Below are 26,005 nucleotides of genomic sequence, written 5' to 3' on the forward strand. Positions count from 1 at the left end.
AATGCGTCGGTGGTGGAGATGATAAGACGTTTTCGGGGAGTGTTTTTTTTCCCTGTGGGTTCCCTCGCAGCAGACGGGCTGGAGGGATAAAGTGATTGGCAGCAGGGGTCAGACAGCTGATCTGTCTCCTCATAGCTGTGCTGTTATCTCCCATGCGGTAGGTTCAGACGGGCCTCGCACGCAGGAGGCACCCGCAGCCACACAGAGACAATTATTGCTTCTGCAGAGGGACCATGTTTTAGAGAGTTTTCCACTGTTTGAGAACAACAACGTGCAAGGTAGACTGCACAAAGGGCAGCGCGGGGAAACTATCTTTGTCACTGGTATATGTCTTTTTTCTTTATCCTGCAGAAAGCTCTCTCTGTTGTTTTAGTTGGGGGGGAAATAAAAATAAATAAAAGAAAAATGTGTATTGTGTCTGTGTTTGGAGTGACTTCTAAGAAAGGGCAGTGTTTCAACTCTGGAGAGATGATGGGGGGGAAATGGGTAATAAGAAAAACTGCCAGCAGCACAAAATGGCTGTCGTAATCCGGTTATCCCCAAGGCTCTAAAGATACCGGTCCTCTCCTTAGGAGTCTATCTTTTCTTCTTATGTCAAAACTGTCCTCTATGCACTCAGGTGGATTAAGGAGTCACACTGTAGAAAGAAATTGACAGGTACAAAAAGACCTGGGGGTGAAAAGGAAATGAAAGACGACACGGAGAGGCAGGCCAGGCACTCGAGCCGGGGAGTGTGCTGGCGTCTGACAAGAAAAGAATCCATCAAGTCAACTTAATGTTGAGGGAAGAGCAGTTTCCTGCTTATTTACCACATTAATTGACTGCATATTTATTGGCAGAGCTGATTAGTAATCACATAAGTCTTTAATCTTATGAAATAGCTTTTTAAAAAGATGAAACACTCATGGGTTTGACAGGTATATTGTTCACTGATGTTCCAACATAGTTTGTGTTGGGCTTAATAGAAGCTCCTCCAGGCTGTCCCTAAGAGAAGATTACATCCCGGATAGGTCATGTCACGGTGCATTGTTAAAATAAAGCCCCCACTTCGAATTCACTGTTTTAACTGGGAGTCAGTTGGCTAAAATCAGCCTGTTTTAATCGTTTAATCATGGTTCAGAGGAACCTTCTTACAGTCATTGTTGGGATGTTCTGGGGATTTTTCCTTTGGGGAAAAGGGTTTATTGGAAAATTGCATGAATGGCTTTAAAATCCTTACTACAATCTGCCCAACCTTGTCTGCTGGGAGGTGGATCAAAGCTGCTGTAAAGGCTTATTAATAGGAGAGTTTGGGCTGCTCTGACAAGGCTTGGAACTACAGCACGGCCTGATTTTACTGACTGGGTAAAGCTCGTGACGTGTAAACAACGGCTCCTTTTCAGCTCGTGAGAGCAAATGAAAAGTTGAGCTGGGGCGGATCACTTTCTTAATGATATGAAAGGTAGTTACAGGAGCCCGTAAAATATGAAGGGAGAAACATTGTTACTTGAATTTATCCATCATCCCCTCCAATCAGCCAATCAGACGACAGCCCCTCGATGCATTTAGGCATGTAGACATTGTCAAGATGACCTGGTAAAGTTCAAACTGAGCATCAGAATGTGGAAGAAAGGTGATTTAAATCTCAATCTCTGCCATGACATTCAGATGGTAGCGTCATAATTTGGTGTAAAGAACATGAATGCATCAACAGCTCAGGCTGCTGGTGGTGTAATGGTGCGGGGAATGTTTTCTTGGCACATTTTGGCTTCCTGTAGTACAAACAGAGTATTGTTAAAACGCCACAGCCTACCTAAATATTGCTGTTGACCACGTCCATTCTTTTATGACCACTGTGTACTCATTTTCTGATGGCTCCTTCTATCAGTGCACCATGTCACAAAGTTCAAATCATCTCAGTCTGGCTTCTTGAACAAGACAGCGAGTTCACTGCACTTAAATGACCTCCACAGTCACCACATCTCCTTTGGTGTTTGGTAGAAAAGGAGATTAATATCATGGATGTGGAGTCCAGCCTAGTACTAGTGTAGCCAGTAAAGTGACTCGTACATGCATTTGGGCAGATGTATGTTTCTCAGTACTTTCAGCCCAAATCCACAAATGAATTAAATAGATTAAGCTGTGAACTCCCCACCCCCGACCTAATTACTTAAATAGTTTGAGTTTCAGTGACTTTTCTACCCTCTCTCTCTCTCTCTTTTTTTTTTTTTCTGATCAACAATTTTAATCAATTTTTTGTCAGTTAATGTTGTAGCTTTCTAAGTGCATGCACCGGGGAAGTACCATTGTTCTCTGTTTGTTGAATTGATTTACAGGTCAGTTCCTCAGCCTGTGATTTTTTTAAAAATACATTAATATAATGAAAGCTGAGACACCATAAGTGCAGTGGGTTGCTGGGTTAATGTGTATCATTGTGTCAGCATAGATGGGTCTGTCTAATGTAATTTTATGTTCACTGTAAACAGATAAGAAGACACCTTAAAGTGATTTACCAATGCTGTTAATACTAATGCTGGTAGTCATGCAGCCTAAAGAGTTTATGCATGAGAAGTAATGAGCAATGGTGTCATTTCAGTAGTGGGAATAATTATTTCTGCCTAACATGGTGGAATTACAGCACTCCACTTTGATGTAATAACTATTTCAAAACCAAAGTAAATCTTGGATCAATATCTTAATATTTACGAACATCTACCACAGATATTCTACTTTATGCCCAAGATACAGTAATCGTGGCATCAAATGGATTCAGACTGCAAAACAAATCAAATAAACCTGTCATGAACTTTTCTCTTTTCTGTAGACCAAACAATGAATAAACTCAAAAATACATTAGCAGTTTAATTGATGGTCAAAATGAAATTCCCATAAAAATGGGGAAAGTTTGCGTAATAAATCAAAATGCTGAGCTTGTAATCTCAGTCATCACTTCTATCAACGAACAAACTCAGCAGAGAAGAGTGGGAAAATTACTGATTTATTGACAAAAAGTCCCCTGTTTACTTATTTATTTTTAAGATCTCAGTGAAGGGTCGAAGTAGCAGATAAAGATCATCATATGGAGAAACTGCTCAGGTGCTTTACCACATTAATCTGCCGTGCTTTGCTGCACATCAGTGTGCGTGATCTGAGTGTGCACTGATGGTGTTTGAGAAAAGGTAAGCTGAGTTTATCTAAGGTTCTGTTTTTTTCTGCTGGTGAATTTGTTTCCATCTGATGATGTGGAAAGCTCTGACGCACAGACTTAAAATTTTGTCATTTCAGCTGCAAATAAATACACTGAAATCCCGAAACATTCAAGTCTAACAAGAGTTTCTGACACTTCTGAGCGGCCCATTAGGAAACGTTTCAGCGGGAAAATCCCCAAGATTTTCAGTGCTCCAGGGAGGATTTCACTAAATCTTGTGCTTATTCTCATGATACTTAGAAAAAGTAAAGCGGTTTTAATAGCTTTCCCCTGACACATTGATGGTAGAATATGCTTTGGCTCTGTGGCAGATAGCTTCAATCCGAGGTCGACGGAGAGGGGGGTGGGGGATTGGCTCGTGTCTGCCTGCCAGTACGCTCTCATAAGGCCCCATCTAAACCAAATTAATACACTTCCTCCAACATCTGAGGATAAACCTGAAGGCCACATTACTGTGGCAGCCCCTATCAGCCAGCTTGTAATACAACCGAGTCAGCAGTCAATGAGATACATTTGCAACCAGGCATTTGTCAGCGACTCAGTGCCATGGAGGCAAGAGATTTAAAATGTCCTCCAGTAAATTAAGTGCTGCTTGAAAAGTGAAAGGTGCCGGCTAAGCAGGCAGCTGCTTACTTTAAATAACACTCTGGTTAAAAGGCTGTGGCGACGGTGGAGAGAGGAGAGGAGTGCTTGCCTGGGTTAATATTGTTGACAGAAAATGTTAAACATCTGTAAAATATCTACATATCTGCTGTACATGTGACCAAAAACCAGAGAAGAATTTGTTTTCCTGTTTGTCTCAGATTCTGCTATGAAGTTTGTTTTCCACTGAAAAAACATGATGCTGAGAAAAGAGAAGCTGTGGCTCGTTACATGGATCTCTCTTGTTTGCACTCTCTCACAGGAACTTTTATTCTTATCCAAAGCATAACTTTAGCTTTTTGCCATGTTGTCGAGTCGAGGAAACAAGCACATGAAATATATTTTTTAAAAAACTTCATAAGACGCCTCATCTTATGAAGCCAATACATATGACAGACTGAGCTGCCACTAAGGAGCTTATAGAAATAATGGAAATAGTGTAGTTTCTGTAGCGATGATGTGAGTGCTGTTACAGAAAGGGTGGTACAGGCTGGTATTTCCCAAGACGTCTTCTGGACTCAGCCTAAGCAGAGGAGTGGCTTTCTTGGGTTACATTAAAAAGGGGAGAGCTGAGGTGTTGGCACAATGTAAGGTTTGACAAGCTGCTACTACTGGCTGAATACAGAAAGACAGCCTTCAATCCACATGAATGTTTTCTAAACTACCTTTATTTATTTATTTATTTTAACCAGGAAGGCATTTCAAATATGTTTCATCTAAATTTGGTTCAAATGTGTATTCATGACATTAAATTTTCTAAATGATGTTTGAGAAATATTTTCAAAAACAGTATTCGGCACACCTACCTGCAGTACTCGCAGTAATCCACAAGAGATCAGTATATCGCTGAGTGATAGGAGACTCAGGAACGTACACACACACACAGCCCGTGTCTTTTGAGAAAAAGCCTTATTACTAATATCAGTTACTTTAGAACATTATTAAAAACCAAAAGTTTAACGTAATACACGTCTGTAAGAAACTGTGGAATGGTGCGTCAAAAATAATTGTGATTTACGGCACAAAAACAGTGGGCTCGTCCGGGATTTGAACCCGGGACCTCTCGCACCCAAAGCGAGAATCATACCCCTAGACCAACGAGCCGCATGTAAAGGATGGAAGAAGTATAATTTATAAAATTTAACAATCACAGCTGTCAAACTTGGTTTTTACCAAACGTTCTATAAATTCACTATCTAGCATGTAGCATGTAACCTTTGCTTAACATTCATGTAAGAACTAGTTCCTGTTAGGTAACGTTACTTTAGCTCGGTGACCCACAAGCATGTCCAGCTACCAAAGTCATAATTAATTGGATTTGACACATCATTGATTAGGTATGACTTAATTGAACTTCATTACGGAAGCCATCGGTGCATTTTTATTCTACATTTAACATGAACTGGTGTAGCTGTAGCTGTGTGTTGGAATGGGCAATATGCCTTTGACATGATCCTGGACATTTGCAGAAATGTGCAATTAGAGCTATCACATCATTTTCATCAAACCGTGATCTCTCTTTTTTCTTTTTCTCAAAGGTTCCATAAACGAGATGTAATATGGAGTCATCCATTAAAGATATCAGTGCGTGACTGCATCAGGCTGTAAAATTCTGTCAAAAAAAATGTAACGAATCCCCATTTATAAGCAGGATATGCAGGATATGATTCTCGCATATTTCATGATAGCCTTACATGTACTGCAAAGACTTTATGTTGTGACTACTGAGAAACCTCCTTTTAAAGCAAACTGACACAAGATAATCAGCGATGTTTTCCTCTTGAACCTATGATCGGTGTGCTTCACTGTTTATAGGAACAGTTTAGGAATCGTCGGTATAGAAATGTGACCCTTCCCCCTGAGAGTGCACCCACGCTTTACCCAAACACCCAAAGTGCTATCAGATCCTCTCAGCCTGTAACTGTAGATAGAGAAGTTAGACAACTCAGATAGATAAATCAGACAACAGTTATTTGTGAAAGCCATTTTGTTCAGAAGAAAAAGATCAGGATTGTCCCAGCCTGACTGTGATTGTTTACATTTTTAAGCTACATTCCAGTGTTATTCAGACAGCTCTGCAAGCAGGGACTGGTATTAATGAGTAATTGATTGTAGTGCCATATCAAGTCTGCTTATAACTTACATTATTTACTGATTCCCCTTACAAGGACAATCAGCATTGTTTAACACGATCTCTCTCAACACTATCTAATAACAGGAGTTTCTGACTCAGTTGTGCAACAGCTGCATTGCATTAGTTTGGCATCATTGAGGAAAACATACCAGCAATGACAAGTATTTGAAACAGGCTGACACATGGAAATGCTTCTCAGTTTACACCCCTATCTTCAAAATAACCTACATTACCCAGTCTCCTCAGTCTAGAGGGTCTGCTGTTAGGTAACATAACTGAGATAAGGAGATGGGCAGACAATAGCGGCATATTAATCCCATTATTAACATCGGTGGGAATAACTAGAAGTTATGCTGATTCCTTGAAGCTGCTCCCCATTGAGGGAGAACTAGAGTGTGAAAGAATAAATATCTGAAAACATCACAAAAATATATCTTGCTACAAAGCCTGTCTCTCACAAGATCTTCCACCTTCATGAAACCTCAGCTAATGAAATTGTAGATGTTTCACAAAATGTAAAATATTTTATAATTTATTTACGTTGGATTTATTAACTTTGGATGGTTTGGACAAGTGGAGAGGAGGAATAGTAGGTATAGCGGACAAAAGGCCTCAGTTCATGAGTGTAGTCAAGGAGGACCTGCAGACATTGGTGTGACATAAGTGAAGTCTAGAGATAGGGTGAGCTGGAGGCAGATGATCAGCTGTATGGTGACACCCAATATGTGCAGGTGGAAGAAGAAAAAGACTTCCCTATGTTGAACTTACCATAAAGGCTCAATCTGAGCTGCATCACAGACTGGACTATATTAATAATTCAGGGTAGCTCCTACTTATTATATCCCCTTTGGGAGTCTAGTCTGTTAATAACCCCCATGCTCTGTCTGATGGGCTTTTATCTTTTATAATGCATTTCTAATGGCCGATCTTGTACATGACACAGGCTCCTGCTGACTCACAGGGGCAAAGTCTTTTTTTTCTTTTTCTTTTGTCAGTTTCAGACTTCAGTGTTTTCGGGTTCAGTTAAGTTTTCGTTAGAATCTGTTTATTTTTTCCAGTTTAGTTTCTATAAGTCTGAACATGTTAAACATTCACCGTAGTTTTCATTAATACGAATGTTAGTTTAATCCTGTTATTATATCATAGAGGACATTTTTCAAGGGCAAAATTTAAAAAAAAAATAGATCAGGTATTACAGCTAAGTCTTGTATTAACCTATTCTTACTGAACATCTGCAGCAATGACTTAACTATATTGACAAACACAAAATAATGTTCCTCTCTGTTTTTATTATTCTGTTTTCTATATTTTCTAAAGTCTAGTTTTTATTTGATTTACCTTTTTGACACCTAGTTTTAGTTAGTTAGCAGTCTCAGTGGCTCGGCTGAGGGCTGAGCCTGCTGCGCTCCTCTCGCCCAGTGCATTGTGGTCTGTGTGCTAAAGGAAGCTGCTGCAGCGGAATCTGAAGAATTTGAGGTGTCCGCCAAGTCTGCTGCTCATCGCTCCCTGTACTTCCATCTACTCTGCAAGGTAACCGTGTACTTTTCAGCATTTAACCAGTTATTTATCACCGAGTGTGTCGGCGCCGTCGCTGTTAAAACGACGAAGCTAACATTAGCTTATTTGATTTCCTGCCCGGCTAGTTAATAGTAATTAAAGCTTAGCTTAACAGTGTCCCGGGCTGCTAGCTCGGGCTGCTAGCTTGTTAAACAGCGTTCAATTGACCGTCGATAACCGGGAGGTTTGTTACCGCTATAGCAAAATTTTAAAATACCCGAAGCTGGTTTATTAAGTAATATCAGTCACATTTAGAAAATCGGAAAATCAGCTGACTTGTAATGCTAACTCAACTAAACTACCTCGGAAACATATTTAGTTAATTAACCGGAAAAGAAATGCTCGGTTATATGCAGAGAAAACGTCTTCTCCCTCGTACTGTCGGTGTGTTTCTCACAGTTTCAGTTCATTCGGGGGTTTCGAATAACATACAACAGCCTACAACACAACTAGCAAAAGAGACCGATATGATGGTAATTACAGAAAGGTTGGGTTTGAAGGCTTAAGCTTCATCTCTTCCCTCAGATCATAGAGCTGTAGTGGGATGCAGCTGTAATGCAGACACCTAGAGCAGGAAAGCAGTTTTTTCTGTGGTGAGACACATCACTCTCACAAGCCACTCCGAGCAAAAAACAGACTTCCTGTCTCTCATACTCTGAAGCCTCTGAGTATGTGACTGCATGAGTCCAACCCCCATTTTAGAAGAAGGGTGAGAAAAGATTTTTTTGTGTTGGTTGGTTTATATCTGTCTGTTTTTTGTCTTCTCTTTCAGCCTAAACAAGGAGGAAAACATGTCTCAAGCTGACAAAATGAAGGTAAATCATATCAAACAAACAAACCAACCAGTTTTTCTATCTGAACCAATAGGCATGCTGTAATACTAGATTCCTGCCTGTACTTCAGTGACTGCCTACTCCATTGCAGTAGCTTTAATGGTAGTGAAAAGGAAACACAATATGCCCACTGAGTTGAAACTTCTTGTTTTTTAGGCATTGATATTACCGTCCTGTTAATGGGTACATTGTCTGCGTGCTGCTCATTATCCTCATGACTCACTCATGCAGTTTTCTTTGTACTGAAAGGGCTAAGGGCAGTGTAAAAACACACTGCTTATCAAGCTCGCTCATCTTGACCTTCTTCCTGAAAGGACAAGGAATGGAGGCTTTGTCCACCTTATAAACTGAATAAAGAAGGTGCTGCTTTGTATTACATTTGAATTTTCTGGTATACAGCCTGGCTAGCTGCAGGGATTGGTAAATGGCTTCCTTTTGATGAGCTGCGTGTAGAAAATGCTGGATGAATGGGGTGGTGCGAGATCTTTTGGAAATAGCCTCTTAAATAACCCCGTCACAGTCAAGCCTGCTCAGTGATTTAAGCTCGCTCGCATATAATTAGCTGTCACCTCACATTTATCCTGCTCAGTTTAATCGGAAGTAATAATCATTTTACACTCCTTTCTTTTTACTTTTCCTCCCTTTTCGCTACAGCAGGGGCAGTTCTCAAACCCCGAGACCCCGGGGTATGTTGGATTCGCCAACCTGCCTAATCAGGTTCATCGAAAATCTGTAAAAAAGGGCTTTGAGTTCACCCTTATGGTTGTAGGTGAGTGCGCTAATGCTTTTCCCACCACATTTTTCATGTTGCTGTGACGTGACGCAGTTTTTTATTTAGTCTGGAAAATGATAATGTATCTCAGTGATAAGAATGTTAAAGCTAGAGTAAACACGGCCACTTTATGGAATGCATTTTGTCTTTTTTCGCTCATGTTATTGGGTTAAATTCATGTTGGGATCTTGGATGCTCGCTTGAACAATATGCAGTTTTTGCAGTCTGAGCTCTTTTTGACTTCCGTAGATTTTTTTCGTTTGTGTGTCACGAGCACACCGGTTGTTTTGTGTTCTATAATTCGTAGGCTTGCACTTGACTGTCTTACTGTGCATGAAGTTTTTTTTCTGCGCAGACGTAGTCATCGGTAAAGCTGCTCAGCTGATGTTGGCAGCAGTGTAAACTCTTACTCTGGTTCCTGTGACTGGGTGAACCCCTGTGCTTGCTGGGAATGGGGGAGGGTCGAAGCTCCCCTCAACACTGCTCATCCTTCTTCTTTAAAATAAACCAGGGAGGAATGTAGCCTGTGTGCCTCCAGGGACCCATTCAAACAGTGGACAGCGAGGCCTGCTGGTTCTTGTAATGCAGTAATATACCCTCTGTTTAACCCCCCCCCCCCCCCCCCCCCCCCGTTATTAAATTAAATCAGTGTTTTCCTGGGTGAGCGGCTAGATGCTGCTCTTCTCCACGTATAGAAATAATAATGTTGCAATGAAAATGAAAAGCATTGATCTCTGTAGTCTCTTCCTTTCCCACATGCACTTGAACTTGCAGTGTGCATAATAAATATGTCAGTTTGCTCCCTTACAAGACCTCCTGGCAAATTGCCACTAAAGAAGACCTCAGTAAATCTTTTGTCACAGCCTGGCGAGAGCAGCTGTTTAAGACTCTGTGTCTGTGCTCGACTTCTGTTTTTAGCTGGATGTAACCAAGAAACTAAACAGTAGTTTCTTGTCTTTACGGTTGCTTTGAATCTTTTTTTCCAGACAGCAGGCAGAGTGTTAGACTGAAGCGATGCGGCAGATCAGATCAGATGTTTGTGTGGTGTGCAGGAGGTTTTTCTTGGCCTGATTATCAGACTGAGTTACTATTGTCTTTCACTTGAGGAACACCTACTATTGGTATTTGGATGCATGGTTTAAATTTTGTCCTGTAAAGACATTGATACTGATGTGTAGTTCATTCATAAATTATATCGACTGAAGCATTCAAATAACGTCATTCTCATTAAATACAGTTTGTTTACCCTTTGTTTATTTTATTAAAGAGCTGGACTAATATAGTTTTAGAATCACATCAGTCCTTTCCCCTGTGATAGACTGGATACCTGTCCAGGATGTACCTTGCCTGTTCCCCATAACAGCTGGGATAGGCTCCAGTTTCCACCTGACCCTGAATTTGAAAAGTCATAAAGAAAATGGAAAAATGGAAATTTCACCACACAATTGGTGTCATGTTTCCTGTTTAACCTGCTAAATTTGGAATTCTGTAGTTTTCTATTTGGCTTTTGAATGTCAGGTCTCTTTTGTGTAACCTCTCTGGTCAATTTGAGGTTCTTACCCTTAACTCATGAACAAACTCGTATCCTTCCCAGCTTCTGACAAGGTTTCAGCCACCTGACGGCTGGGGAAAGATTAATGCTGAAGTCAGATTTAGAGTTTGGTTGATGTGTATTTCTATCTTGTGTGAGATGCAGTGTGTGTTACACACTGCGTTTCCTGCGGCGCACTGAGGACGTCTTTGTTCTTTTGGTTGAAACTGAGCTCTGCATTAGAAGAGCCCTTGCACTAACCAGAGCCTGACTGTGCATTTGTAATTATTAGCATTGTGTTAATGCTAATAATTACGGGCCGTGGTGGTCAGAGGGCCCGGTGGCGCCAGTGTCCGGCAGCCTCGCCTCTGTCAGTGCGCCCCAGTGTGGCTGTGGCTACAATGTAGCTTGCCATCACCAGTGTGTGAATGTGTGTGTGAATCGGTGGATGACTGGTTGTGTAAAGCGCTTTGGGGGCCATAGGGACTAGTAATGCGCTATACAAATACAGGCCATTAACCATTTAACCATTATGCAGCCCTCATTTACTTGTGACAGCTTTACCTTCCTGTTATCTAAAGGTGAATCTGGACTTGGAAAATCCACCTTGATCAACAGCCTCTTCCTCACTGACCTGTACCCTGAGAGAGTCATTCCTGGAGCAGCAGGTAAAACACACACACATTTACACGCTGAAAACACTGATGATTAATTTTTTGTGAAGCAGTTTGAGAAACCTGCATTTGATCTTTCCCTCTCGTAGAAAAAATAGAAAGGACAGTTCAGATCGAGGCATCCACTGTAGAAATCGAGGAGCGAGGAGTGAAGCTCCGCCTCACTGTGGTTGACACACCAGGATACGGAGACGCCATCAACAGCCAAGACTGGTGAGAAATCATTGTAGGGTGGAGGCTGATGAGTAGATGAGGTATTTTTGGATTTGAATTGCTATCTTATTCCTGTGATCTGTGAGTGGTGATGATAGGAGAGGATAGGAGAGAATCTATTATTAGCCAGGCTTTGTGGTTGCCTTTGCTCAGTATAATTTCTAACTTTTTCTTTTTTTGTCCATCCAGTTTCAGCACCATTATCAGCTACATTGATGACCAGTTTGAGCGCTACCTCCACGACGAGAGCGGCCTAAATCGTAGACACATTGTTGACAATAGAGTTCACTGCTGCTTCTATTTCATCTCCCCACTCGGCCACGGGTGCGTCCTGCTATCCCCACTTGCACAAATACTGTATAGGCCTAAGTCATTACAGTGAAGGTCCTCTGTTCACGCAGATTCTTTGTCTCTCGTTGACCCTCTGTTTCCTTTCCCTCCCAGCCTGAAACCACTTGACGTCCAGTTCATGAAGGCCATTCACAACAAGGTCAATGTGGTTCCTGTCATCGCTAAGGCCGACACACTCACCCTCAGAGAGAGGGAGAGGCTCAAGCGCAGGGTGAGGACGCCAGAGTTACCCATTGTTCGGGGACTTTTTCCATTTCCTGACTTGAAGAGTAGTTACAGTATCATGTTATCATACTCACTGCTTTATCCATCGGGTGCGTCAGAATTTTGCAGGTACTACTGTATCAGCTGATCCTGAGAAATGATTCTGAGGATCGTTATCTCGTGTCTGGAATCAAAAGAAAGCAGAAGATCATCATCAGTTTAACATAACTGCTAATAACTGTTGTTTTACACTCTCGTGTTATCAAGATTCTCGATGAGATCGACGAGCATGGCATCAAAATCTACCATCTTCCCGATGCTGAGTCAGATGAAGATGAAGATTTCAAAGAGCAGACGAGGATCCTCAAGGTACTGACTTCATTATCTGTGCACGATTTCAACCTTTGAGAAAGGTTTCTTTCTGTCTTCTTCCTACGCAAATAGCGATGGGAGATTTGAACAAAACCCAGTTTCTATCTCAGTGTTTTTTGTGAGTCAACTTGTGAGATGGCACGTGTGCTTACAAACAAACGCATCAAAATAAACTCTGGGTCAAGGTTCAGTGTGTTAGCCGGTGCAGACCACAAAAGCAAAGAGGAAAGCTATCAGACAGCCCTTTCCAACAAATATTAATTTTTTGTAAAAACAGTTAGTTTATATGTCATAAATGCAGGATTTGCTGGTTTAGTTGGTTGGTTAGTTAGGGTGAGGTGGTAGACAACCCAATCCTACTCTCCTGGTCATCTTGTGAAGCTTTGATTATTCACTTTAGAAGCTTTGGTACTCGTTTGGGACAGCTCTGCTTTTGTTAAACTTCCAACTATCAATTTAGGGATTGGTTTTAAGTATCATAATTATCCATGGTGTGTGGTTGAAACATGATAAATATGAGCTACTGCTCCTCTTCTCCAGGCTAGCATCCCATTTGCAGTGGTAGGTTCCAACCAGCAGATTGAGGCCAAAGGGAAAAAGGTCAGAGGTCGTCTGTACCCTTGGGGAGTGGTGGAGGTGGAGAACCCGGAGCACAATGATTTCCTCAAACTGCGGATCATGCTGATGTGAGTGGTGAAGTTTGTGAGTTGACAAAACTGTGTAGATAACGTAGTCTCATTTTGAAACTGCTGTAACCAGACGGCCTCCGCCTGCCTTTGGAGGGAGTATGGCGGTGCCTGAGCTCTCTGCAAATCTGTTTATTGTTTGACTTTTCCTCAATCCCACAGAACCCACATGCAGGATCTCCAGGAAGTAACCCAGGACCTGCACTATGAGAACTTCCGTTCGGAGCGCCTCAAACGGGGTGGCAGGTTGTCCTCCCATGGTTACATTCTGCCTATGTCTCCTGCGTACGTACTTCCCTGTCTGCTTGCTTTTCTGCACCTCCCCCTCCTCAAACAGCAAATCTCTGAGCTGTGTGTACATTTACATCCAGTATTGTGGAAAAAACACACACACACACGAGGTGAAACTTAACAAAACCCAGCTAAACCAACCAGAAAAGGAAAAATAAAGAGTTATTCCTGTTCATTGGGTAGTCCGGTCATTCATTTCCTTTTTTCCAGTATCAGTTCTGTAGTACAGTAACTCTAACCCGTGATTTTTGCATGTGAACTGTAATAGGTAGAGGTAGAGGTAGTTGGAGGTGAATTTAGTGCTGTTTGCTTTAGTGGGTTGTTTTATCTTGTGTGTAGCAAATCTGTGCAGGTTAGAAACAAGATTACTGTGTGTGTAGCATTTAACATAGTGTGGGTAGCTCATTATTTAACCCCTAACGTTGACCCAAAGGACTGTTTTTAGACTTTTCTTCTAAAGGCAACACAGAATAAGGGAGTGGTTTTACTGTCTTCATATTTGCCGTGCCATCTGTCCAAAGATGGTGTTTGGTGTTGAATTGCCTTATTCCCAGTGAGTGGACTGATGGAGGTACTGTTTTATTTTTGGATTTTCTTAGTTTGGGGGAGGTCCTGCTCTTCCCCTGACCTTTGCACCCACTGCTTCTCTCTTGAATCTTCATGCTTTCACCTCTGTGTAGTTATTTGTTGTAGCTGCCAACTCTTCGCTGACAAACCTTGTCCCTGCAGACAAACCTTGTCCCTGCAGACAAAACTAACCCACTGACCCGCTTTTCTACTTCCTCAGTGTGGCTTTTGTCGTGTTTGCTTAACGCTGCTTAAAATGGCAACACTCTCTCATGCAGAGAAAACACAGTTTCTCTGCTGACTAAATAATCATGCTTCAAAAATCACTACAAGAGCATTTATAACCTCTCCAGTTGTGTATTTGCTTTAATGATTATCTTTTTAATTGTGTCCTGCATAATTAAGTCATTGATTTTTGCAGCGCACAGCATTGCAGTAACTATAGTTGTGTCTGTAAAGCAGAAAGGGACCTGAGCCGGAGGAAATGGACAAGGATATGATCCTGCAGGAGAAGGAGGCTGAGGTGAGATATTTCAGACACTAGACTACAAGCGTTGTTTTCAAAGAAATGTGTTGTTTAGGTTTCCTAAAGAAAGTTTTTGGGCCAAGATAAAGATGAGGCACATTTATTGCTTGTGTTTGCGACGGGCAGCCAGTCAGAAGATTTGTTGACTGTTGCGAACAAGGAGGCAGGTTTTAAAGGGAGAGGAGATGAAACGGCATATTTCAGACAGGGGATGGAGTGAGGGTGTGCACCAAGGTCCAGTTTAAAACAAATAAGTAGACAACCTTGCAGAAACAACAAACAATATTATATGATAGACTCTATAGAAAACCCCCCCAAAATGCCTTATGTCACTTCAAAGTCGCAGCCATGAGTGTCCTGATTCGCACCTTTTGATGTTCTGTGTCGTTCAGCTGAGGCGAATGCAGGAGATGATTGCCAAGATGCAGGCCCAGATGCAGAAACAAGGAGACGGAGAGGGAGAAGGCCAACATGTGTGAAACTGATGGTAAGAGGCAGACCTGTGGAGACCCGAGGGCAATTCTGCTGCAGACGCATTATCAGTTATTTTACAGCGTGCTAGATTTCTTCAGATGTCCAAATATTAATATTCTTACTTTTCTTTTTTTTCCGGATTAGATATTTGAGCCACTGCTCGAGTTTGACCAGAGAGATGGAAAAGGTGTAAAGCTTGCCTGGTCATGACTCCTCTTGCTTGCCACTATTTTATTATTATTATTTTTGTAATTTCAGCTCCACATGGGATCTGGAGTCTTTTTTTTTTTTTTTTAAATGCATACAGTAAAGTATATTCAACAGTGTTACATTTATATATTCACACACGGTTCCATTTTTTTTTTTTTTTTTTTTTTTAATTGTACCACTTTAGAAGAAATCGTTTACTGAAATGAAGTCATATGACCAATATTTTAAAATGCTTGCATATTTTATATTGGGAGATAGTTAATTTTTTTTTCCTTTTGTTTGCTGTTCAGAAAACCAAAGTATTGCTGCTTCTATGCGAAGACTTTAGTGCTGAAGCGTCTGTCGGAGCACATGCTAACACATGCTCTGTGAAGGAGTGTCATTGAGAGAGAGAACTGTAGTAGCAGACGTAGCTGAAAAACCTCTTTTATTCCATTGTTACATGACTGTTTCAATGTTATTCCTGTCAGGAGAAAACATTATTTAACAATTTATGAGTTCACCATACATGCTTGCCATTAAATGGAACCTGTCCTGCTCAGTATTGATGTTAACCCGCTCATGTGCATGCGATTCTCAACCCATAAAAAAAATTATGATAAATTTTAGGGCAGCGTTTCATCCATTTGTGCTTTTCTCAGTATGTTCAACTGCCTTCGAGTGTGGTTAAGCTCCTTTTGATATGAATTAAACTGTGATCCAGAACCTTTTATAGTCTTCCCCATACGCCAGACAAATGAGGCGCGAGGCCTCTTTGGTGCTTTCACTTAACTAAATGCATTTAGTCCTTCACGTGTGTCGTCCTCGGTGTAAAGTGAAATCATGTGACAGGAGCAGTGAGCGAATTTATTGGTACAGTGAGATTTAAGAAGTTGAAACTTCTACCTGTCCCTACTGACCGCAGAGTTTAAAGGCGACCTGATGAGGTCAGTGTAGCCAACGATCCCCTCACCAGCCGAGATGTGAGTTCTGACATTCCTTTGTGCTGTTTGTACCTGACAGATTTTGTTCTTGATGCATATATTGTAATAAAAGTTTTATTAAGTATCAAACATTTTTTTTTAGTCTGCTTTTTTTTTTTTTTTTTTTTAACATTTCCCCCCTACCTTTTTTGTTTTTTTGTTTTATTTCTAAGGGAGAACAGTTCAAATAATAAGATTTAAATAACAGAAAGAAATGTGGGTGTTTGTAATCACTGCGTTTGTGTGTATACGGAAAGACAATGGACACAGTTTCAATCATTTTTGTGCAAGATTTAACGTCTGTGAGAATAACTTACCAGGTAAGTTTGCAGTGTTAGGGAAAATCAGGTGAATGCCTGATTACCGTTGGCTGAATTTAAGCTGCTTGTGTTAAAGCATTTTGCCAGATCCCATTTACAGACTATGACTAGACGAAAGCAGCCATGAGCCACAGAGCGATTGGTCATGCAATTAATTTTTCTAAATTCATAAAGAAAGGTATGCCTCAGAAGCAACACAACTCTGCTGATTACTGATTCTGGGTGTATGATACACTGGATCTTAGACAGGCAACACTTCCCATTGAAACCTAATCAGTGCCTGCTGGTGTTCAGTTAGACCATAAACTTTATAAAATTAGAGGAGCCCGACGCTGCTCGTCATGCACATCAGGTGATGCTCTGCTACGTGTTTTATTTCAGTGAGATTAATTACCTCTGAAAGAACCACCGTGATTCTGCCCTCACAGTAACAGGGTGTCACTAATTACTGAGATACTGTGAGATATAGAGGTTAATTACCAAACCTTCAAGCTTATATTCCCATGTGCAGCAAGAGGCGTGGAAACTGGATCAAATGATAGTGTAACAACATTTTTTTTAAATAGAAGATTACTTTTAAAACATTAATGAAGCATCTGCAGCACTGGACTAATGTGAACCTACAGGGAGTGCAGAATTATTAGGCAAGTTGTATTTTTGAGGAATAATTTTATTATTGAACAACAACCATGTTCTCAATGAACCCAAAAAACTCATTAATATCAAAGCTGAATGTTTTTGGAAGTAGTTTTTAGTTTGTTTTTAGTTTTAGCTATTTTAGGGGGATATCTGTGTGTGCAGGTGACTATTACTGTGCATAATTATTAGGCAACTTAACAAAAAACAAATATATACCCATTTCAATTATTTATTTTTACCAGTGAAACCAATATAACATCTCCACGTTCACAAATATACATTTCTGACATTCAAAAACAAAACAAAAACACATCAGCGACCAATATAGCCACCTTTCTTTGCAAGGACACTCAAAAGCCTGCCATCCATGGATTCTGTCAGTGTTTTGATCTGTTCACCATCAACATTGCGTGCAGCAGCAACCACAGCCTCCCAGACACTGTTCAGAGAGGTGTACTGTTTTCCCTCCTTGTAAATCTCACATTTGATGATGGACCACAGGTTCTCAATGGGGTTCAGATCAGGTGAACAAGGAGGCCATGTCATTCGTTTTTCTTCTTTTATACCCTTTCTTGCCAGCCACGCTGTGGAGTACTTGGACGCGTGTGATGGAGCATTGTCCTGCATGAAAATCATGTTTTTCTTGAAGGATGCGGACTTCTTCCTGTACCACTGCTTGAAGAAGGTGTCTTCCAGAAACTGGCAGTAGGACTGGGAGTTGAGCTTGACTCCATCCTCAACCCGAAAAGGCCCCACAAGCTCATCTTTGATGATACCAGCCCAAACCAGTACTCCACCTCCACCTTGCTGGCGTCTGAGTCGGACTGGAGCTCTCTGCCCTTTACCAATCCAGCCACGGGCCCATCCATCTGGCCCATCAAGACTCACTCTCATGTCATCAGTCCATAAAACCTTAGAAAAACCAGTCTTGAGATATTTCTTGGCCCAGTCTTGACGTTTCAGCTTGTGTGTCTTGTTCAGTGGTGGTCGTCTTTCAGCCTTTCTTACCTTGGCCATGTCTCTGAGTATTGCACACCTTGTGCTTTTGGGCACTCCAGTGATGTTGCAGCTCTGAAATATGGCCAAACTGGTGGCAAGTGGCATCTTGGCAGCTGCACGCTTGACTTTTCTCAGTTCATGGGCAGTTATTTTGCGCCTTGGTTTTTCCACACGCTTCTTGCGACCCTGTTGACTATTTTGAATGAAACGCTTGATTGTTCGATGATCACGCTTCAGAAGCTTTGCAATTTTGAGACTGCTGCATCCCTCTGCAAGATATCTCACTATTTTTGACTTTTCTGAGCCTGTCAAGTCCTTCTTTTGACCCATTTTGCCAAAGGAAAGGAAGTTGCCTAATAATTATGCACACCTGATATAGGGTGTTGATGTCATTAGACCACACCCCTTCTCATTACAGAGATGCACATCACCTAATATGCTTAATTGGTAGTAGGCTTTTGAGCCTATACAGCATGGAGTAAGACAACATGCATGAAGAGGATGATGTGGACAAAATACTCATTTGCCTAATAATTCTGCACTCCCTGTATAGGCTAGGTTAAAGCTGATACTGATACTTGGCAGAAGTCTTGAGCCACCCCTCATTTCTTCATGGTTTTCTAGGAAAACTAGAAAAAGGTGCAACACATTTTTATTAACACAATAAGGCAAAAAACAGTTCTAGCAAGTCTGAAAGATGAAATGTAATATGTACCTTTATTCTTCTTTATGCTTTTTAGATAGGGTTACATGTTGGAACAAAATCGGACTTTTCCTGGTTTATAATTCCATCATTTATGACACAATCCCATTGCTGCTGGTTGAAATGCAGCCCTTGAATGGTTCATTGGTGCTGGTCGTTAAAAAAAAAAAAGAAAACGTTCCACTGGCAATGAACAGGTGCAAGGACTGGACTGAAAAAGCAGCCAAGGTCCAAAATATGTTTTTGAAAGACGTCCTTGAGAACTACTGCTCAATAGCACTTTTGAAATTACAAAAGTCTGGCTCCTTGGGAGCAAAATATAAAGAAAAGAGGGGTGACTCAAGACTTTTGCACTGTATTTAAGATTAACCTATTATGTTTCTAGGTCCATACTTTCATCTTAGACCATTATTCCAATATCTTTGGAAATCATTGTTACAAATAATCCTCAACCATCTTGTATTTGAAACAACCTCTTCGTTTCCTTCACCCTCCCCTAAAACCAGCTTTCCTCTCAATATCGTTCTCATACACAGGCTTGTATGGCACATGGGTGGGGCTTCTGTGCTGACAGCTAAATGTATGTACCTGAAAAGACCATAATAAGGATATCGCAATGCACCATACAGAATCAAGAGTAGGAAAAAAACGTCTGAAACTGATAGCAGTCTTAAGTCTGGGCTCTTTTTAGCTCACTGATGTAATTACACTGCTCAAAACAATGAAGGTAACCTTTAATGATCCCAGTATAACACAGAATAGTACAGGAATGAAATCCCCAGAGCCACTGTTGGACTTTATGCTGGTGAAGCAGCCAAATACTCAAATACTGCCCAGAAGCTCAGCATCACGCTATCATTTTCATTTCTAAAAGCACACAAAATGAATTCGCAGTGGTTTGAGGTTCCAGCCTGGCCAGGTTGATACTCCTGACGTGAGTTGGTGTTATACTGCGAGGACTAAGTGTTCCTTTTTGAGCAGTAAACTTAAACTTTGGCCAAGTGTAATCTGAGCATCAAGCGTGTAACAGCATATACATGAGAGAAAATAAAGGAAAGTATTATAGGTCCTCTATAAAAAAGAAACACGAGCCAGTAGTTAAATTAATGACATATGACAGCAAAGATAATGGAACATTTTTCATAGAATTTATTATAGTTGGTTTTTTTTCCACTAACATGGATACACAACGCTCTAACTGTCATGGCTTTTTTGTCTTAAATACTCTCCGCTCATAAAGAAAAACTGTAAAAATATTTAATTATAACTAATTAAAAGATCTCTTCAGGGGCTGGACTTGGAAGGGTGTACAGGTATGAGGGGATGGAGGTGGGTGGGGATTCGTCTGTGGTCCTTATCTGAGAAGCTGTGTGGATTTGGGGGGGACTGAAAAAGGGTCGAAGGGTCACGTTACATCCAGCGAGGCTTTCACCGCGAAGACGGGGTGGTGTTGCCATTTAAAGAAAACCTAAAAGAACGACATGAAGCAGCAGGTCAGAATAAGATAAGTGTGTATTTGCTGTTTAATATTAAACAGCCCGGCTGAGACGGCGGTACATCACCTGCACACTCTCTCCATCACATGTGTAACGAGACGGTCAGAGATGCCCGGACAGGACTCCTCTGCCAGGTTGAAGGCATTCTCCAGTTCCTCAATGGCTCCTACTCCGCCGCCACTTGCCCGCCGCTTCTCCTTCAACTGGTGGTAAAGGAAAAATCAAACAGGAACGATTTAGTATGCCGTGCAGTGAGAAACTTAAAAAAAGAAAAAAAAATCCTTCTGTTTAGAGTAAATATAATGAAACAGGTTATGTGGGGGCAAGCTTTTTATTAATATCATAACAAGACCCACTTCACTCTTACCTGTTAATGGTAAAAAACAAGGCAGAGATTCACGGTGTCATGATGTTGGCCCTTTGTCTAAATCAGAGGTCAGCAACCTGTGGCTCGCGTTAGTCACAGGTTACAATTACTATATATATATATTGATTTATCCTCTCCCAATTTCATCCGCCTGTTTGTGCCCCGTTACCCACGTGTGCTTCTTTTTTTATCCAACTGTTTGCTAGCAGGAGCTAAAATGCCTCTTGATGCTGAAGGTTGCCGACGCCCAGTCTAAATGAATCTAAACGCTGCTGTCGGCTGCTTAATTGCCACAAGGGGTCGCCACACTAGGTAATGCTGCGTGTTTGATTTGGCAGTCTTACATTGGATGCCCTTCTTTTTGGACCCTAATGACCTTTCAATTGTCAAGCAAATATTCCGACTACTACATTTTATCTAAATGAATCTGAGATTGTATAAAAAGCAGCAGTATGGCCTACCTCTCTGAAGGTGGGTGTTACCAAAGCAGACAAGCACTGTGACTTTGGTTGCCTTTTCACAGAATCTCCTGACTGCAAAGAGAAAACAGAGCGTAAGAAGAAAGGAAAAAAGATTTGACCTGGTGTTTCCGTCTCTGCTCAGTCTGCCTTACCTCTGAATCTGTGTGCGTGTAGCCCTTCTGTAACTTGTTCATAGAAGTGGGCCTGACTGTGGGGAAGGTCCACATGGGACACTGATCTACATCACCATCAGCATCCCTGAAAGAAGCGGGGACAGGAAGAGGAAGAAGATTGAAAGGACGAGTAAACATACCCCTGACAGATACACCCTGATTGTTAATGCAAATAAGTGTGATGTTCTTGAGACTAACATGTCCGAGTCGTCAGAGCTGGACTCCTCCCCGTGTCCCTCTGATTTCCAGCGGCGGTAGCGGTCAATCAGCTCTGTCAGATAAGCTGTCTTCTTGGTGTAACGTGTGATAAACTTGTGTTTCAGAAGCTCTTTGGCTGTTGGTCTCTGTGCAGAGAAGAAATTCAGTTCGATTCAATTCCATTTATACAGCGTCAAATCACAACAACTGTTGCCTCAAGGTGCTTTATATTGTAGTGAATAAAAACATGAGGAGCATAAAAATGTACAACCAAGGGTAATATCACTCAGCCCATACAAGTTGGAGTGCTGTTGTCTACAAACACATGCTAAAGCAAGCTTCAGTGTCAAATTACTTGGAAAGGTTTTGGCGCCTTTCAAGAGCGCACTTTGGATCATGTTGGAATATTTGAGAAACAACCAGAACAATCTCTAATTCCTATTAAGGACCGGACATGCTAATCCAAAATACTTGGTAGGATAAAGAATTCATGTTCAGTTTCTCTCAGTGCAGCAGTTATTACCAGATGTATGATACTCATGTATGTTGGTGTTTTACTCACAAAACGGGGGTCTTTATTTAGACAAGCCTCTACAAATTCTTTAAAGGGTTTGCTGTAAGGGCCTTCCAATGTGGGTGGAGTGTTTTTGGGGATTAGGAAGAGGACTCTCATGGGGTGTAGATCAGAGTTGGGGGGTTCCCCTTTGGCCAACTCAATGGCGGTGATTCCCAGAGACCAGATATCAGCCTGAGTGGGTAAAGACATAAAAAGCTGTTTAAGGCATCAAAATTCAGTTCCCGTTGGTTAACAACAAAATGATGTCTCTTCATGCTCTCAGTGTACACACAGCTTGTTCACAAACGTTTGCCTCACCTTAAAGTCGTAGGCTGACTGCTTAATGACCTCCGGGGCCATCCAGAAAGGCGTGCCGACAAATGTGTTCCTCTTGATCTGAGTGTCTGTCAGCTGCCCCGCCACCCCAAAATCTGCCAGCTTCACATCACCCTGCTCTGACAAGAGCACATTGGCAGCTGGGAGAAAGGCAGAAAAGACAGACCGTTAAAATACAACCTAAAGTATCTGGGTCTGCTTTTTGTATCTGTTACAGCAGTCTGGTTAATATAACGTGCTAAAAATAAGATGAGGCCAGAACATCTGAGATAATGAGTAACAATGTTGTTACAGCTTATTCAGGCCAACTCTCACTTTTGAAATCCAAAATCATAATAATTAATTTTGGATTTTGGAGACTGGAGTGCTGCATTTAATTTCACAAGCAACTGTAGATAAAAGGAGCACAAGAACACAAATAATACGGAGAATAAATCCACCCCACCGAGTAATACACCAAAGTTTTAAACTCCTTATTTGTGCGATTACTTAATTACAAAGTGTTACATTTTTTTATAACAAGGAAAGAACAGAGCAGAAAAGGCTCCACACACAAAATATGTAAAAGTGTATACAATTCGCACACGCAGCATGTTGTGAGATTTCAAGCTCACAGATGGTGTTAAAAATGTACACAGCTCGTTGGCATATTTCAGTGTGTGCACTTCTTCTCTGCAGCATCTGGTTAAGGCCGGCTGTGCAGCAGCTCTCTATCACAGCGTTCAGTTGTTGACATAAAACGTTGGATCACAGCATTGAGTCTTGTACTCACAACAGCGTACACTACAAAACAGCTCTGAATTATACCCGAGTTTGTACCAGCGCAGAACTTGACAACTATGTTAGCTGTTAGCTGACACCTATGAGACTCTTTGGGTGAGTTCACACCTATAGTTTGTTTTCTCTGGTATAGTTGGTGAGTTTGTAAACTTTGAGTTCTTCCCTATGATTTGGTATCTTTTCACAAAGAGAAAAAAAAAAAAACACGTCAGGATGTTCAGTCCGCTCACTGGACAGATGTGTAAATATAGAAAGAAGGTGCTGTGTCCTGGACTATTAGAGAATATACAGAATTTACTTTCATTTCACGGATAGCTGCTAGCCCATACAGACCTTTGCACATCTCTAGTACCTTGCTGTATCTCTGAAAACAAAGCATACGTGCCTACAGGAAGTTTTTTTTTTTTTTAAATCTCAAACTTGTAACCTGGTAGTTTGTTTGGGTCAACTACCAGGAACATATTCACATCATAAATAAACTATTCTGGAGTTCATTTAGAACTGCACCAAGACAACCTCTTCCAAAGGGTCTCTGTGTGGCTGTTTTGGTCTGTGCCCGAGTGTGATAACTGGGTTCACATCTGCACAAACAAACAGCACCAAGGAGGAAAATGAACCAGAGTTTGATTTAAAAGGACTGAACACCGTAAAGATCGAAGTGAGTGCTCATTACCTTTGATATCTCTGTGAATCTTCCTTTCAGAGTGCAGATACTCCAGCCCCTTTAGTATTTCCCTCAGTATAGTAGCAATGTAAGTTTCTTCAAGAGGTCCTGGACGGAGCTAGGATGGTGACAGTGTGACAAAAAGATGAGTTTTCCCTCTCGAGTATGAAAAGTGCACTATTGGAGGAGTTGTCTAAAACTTTGTAAGCTGCATAAAAATAGAAATCTACTTACTAGATCCAGAGCAGATCCTCCACCTAAATACTCCATGATAATCCACAGCTTTGTTCCCTGTGGGAGGAGGAAACAATTGAAGGAACAAACCACTGTATGTGTTTGTATATTTAAGCATCTGGGCAAGTATCACTTCAGTATTTACATTATCTCACCTTCAGATATGAGCCATAATACTTTGTAACATAAGGACTGTCGCACTGGCTCAGCACCGTGATCTCCTGCTGAATGTCTTCTATCTCGTCCTCTGCCTCCTCCAGGTCTATAATTTTAATGGCCACCACCTCCTTTGTGCGGTTGTTGATGCCTTTGTAGACCTCTCCAAACGAACCCTTGCCGATCCGCTCCTGCTTGGTGAAGTACTCCTCAGGGTCCAACCGAGTATTCTGGCCCAGTGAGAGCAAAAGAGGGATTTAAGTACAGAGTATATACCACAGTGACAACCCCCTGTAGTTTAATGTGTGTGCTTATGAGTGGGCGAGTCTCAACACAGAAGCCATGTTCACAGTTGTCCCTTATCTCCATATTATAGTGTTTGCATGCGCTGCCCAAATATAAAATATGATTTAGAATTAACCTTCTTATCTATGTCAGTGCCCATCTATTCAGTCACATCCCTATACAATTAACTAGACTCTAGATCGAGCTTTGTGCCAGGATGTAATTTAAGAAGTGTGACTCCTGAAAGTTCAGTGGTTTTGTCTCTCCATAACAGCAGGAAATGAGCAATGATTTGCGAACAAAAACGCCTTCAAAGAAGTCACTAAGTGCAAAAAATATTATCTTAATAAAGACTTAACTCTAAACGCCCAACTCTGAAAAAATAAAATGTCATTACACACTCATACAAGATCAGAGATTATTATTACATATTTGTCATTTGTTGATGGCAGTCAATTGTACACCTGACTGTGACACCGACAAGAACATTATATATACATAAATTCACATCTGTGCATATTAACACTTGCTTTTATGGCCTAGCCCACCACCCGGGTTATTCATGGAAAGCCTGAAAAGCCATGGGGGTTCGGCTGGTCTTGGATAAGAAGCAGGGAGGTGACAGTTGAAGAAAAGATCATTTCTTTACCTGGTTCTGCATGTCTCGAAGGTGTGCCATCCCCTCGGCTGGTTGGACGGGACAGGGACGGCCACAGTCCTGTCTTTCAAAAGTCAATAAATTGTCCTTTCGGGTTTTTTCTCCCCTCGTATCTGTCTAGGAAGCTAGCTAGGCTGGCTAGCCAACTAGATAAACAGCCAGTCTGCAGGCTTTAACGGGGCTGTCACTCCGCGCACTGTTTTCGGCCTCCGGGTAAAACGGAGGACTGAGCAGCCGAGCTACTGACCGAGAGACTCCATGAGTGTCGGTGGTCCGAAATAGAGGAGAAAAATAGCTCTTTCCGTGAATTAATAATTAATTCATTTCAAGGAGCGCTTAGCCCGTTGTTCAATTGAAGCTTGAGGAGGACAAAATAATGGCCCAGCTCGAGAACGCATGCGCGTTTTTTTCTTAAATTCGTTGGAATTGTGGGAGTTGTATTTCTCCATGCTTCAGAGACACGCTTCTTCAAACCTTTCAAGTTTTTTTTCTTAACACGGTACACGGCAAAAATTAAAATAAGATAAAACTACATTCACAATTTTAATTTAAAAAACTACAACACGTGATCTCTTGGAAAATGGTTTTACCTACGTTCAGATCTAACCAAAGTCCCATATATATATCTCACATAATACCATACAAGCTGCCAGACAGCATTAGAACACCAATGAGGATTCATTACATACAAAAATAGAAAATGAACAAGTTCAATTCAATTTAAAGCTGAAATAAGTTTAAATTACATTTTGTGGAAATGATTGTGTGTGTTTTCTGCGTATGATTGATAGCAG

General features: G+C 41.3%; 2 protein-coding genes and 1 non-coding gene across 4 annotated transcripts; 1 reads left to right on the top strand and 2 right to left on the bottom strand.

Annotated features, from left to right (window-relative positions):
• Positions 1–4,861: 4,861 nt before the first annotated feature.
• Positions 4,862–4,933, bottom strand: trnap-ugg (transfer RNA proline (anticodon UGG)). The gene has a single exon. It is a non-coding gene; the product is annotated as a tRNA-Pro (tRNA).
• Positions 4,934–7,362: 2,429 nt separating this feature from the next.
• septin2 (septin 2) lies at positions 7,363–16,276 on the top strand. Of its 2 annotated transcripts, none has more exons than XM_026149788.2 (13): positions 7,363–7,493; positions 8,293–8,335; positions 9,008–9,122; positions 11,238–11,324; positions 11,420–11,543; positions 11,733–11,867; positions 11,988–12,105; positions 12,366–12,467; positions 13,011–13,156; positions 13,319–13,441; positions 14,477–14,537; positions 14,933–15,027; positions 15,159–16,276. In XM_026149788.2, the coding sequence occupies exons 2-12, from the start codon at positions 8,312–8,314 to the stop codon at positions 15,017–15,019; spliced, it is 1,122 nt and encodes a 373-aa protein (XP_026005573.1). In that variant the 5' UTR covers positions 7,363–7,493; positions 8,293–8,311; the 3' UTR covers positions 15,020–15,027; positions 15,159–16,276. The 2 variants fall into 2 exon arrangements, with proteins under 2 accessions (XP_026005573.1, XP_026005574.1); XM_026149789.2 differs by having other exon boundaries at positions 7,364–7,493; positions 13,319–13,402.
• A 3,697-nt stretch (positions 16,277–19,973) lies between these two features.
• Positions 19,974–25,599, bottom strand: stk25b (serine/threonine kinase 25b). Its single transcript, XM_026149773.2, has 11 exons — positions 25,203–25,599; positions 24,268–24,498; positions 24,113–24,169; positions 23,888–23,996; positions 22,417–22,574; positions 22,105–22,290; positions 21,543–21,688; positions 21,324–21,429; positions 21,172–21,243; positions 20,410–20,546; positions 19,974–20,315 (listed from the first exon to the last, which is right to left on the bottom strand). The coding sequence occupies exons 1-11, from the start codon at positions 25,230–25,232 to the stop codon at positions 20,276–20,278; spliced, it is 1,272 nt and encodes a 423-aa protein (XP_026005558.1). The 5' UTR covers positions 25,233–25,599; the 3' UTR covers positions 19,974–20,275.
• Between the last annotated feature and the right edge of the window lie 406 nt (positions 25,600–26,005).

This window comes from Astatotilapia calliptera, chromosome 18, assembly GCF_964374335.1.
Source record: "Astatotilapia calliptera chromosome 18, fAstCal68.1, whole genome shotgun sequence".
Classification (NCBI taxonomy): domain Eukaryota; kingdom Metazoa; phylum Chordata; class Actinopteri; order Cichliformes; family Cichlidae; genus Astatotilapia; species Astatotilapia calliptera.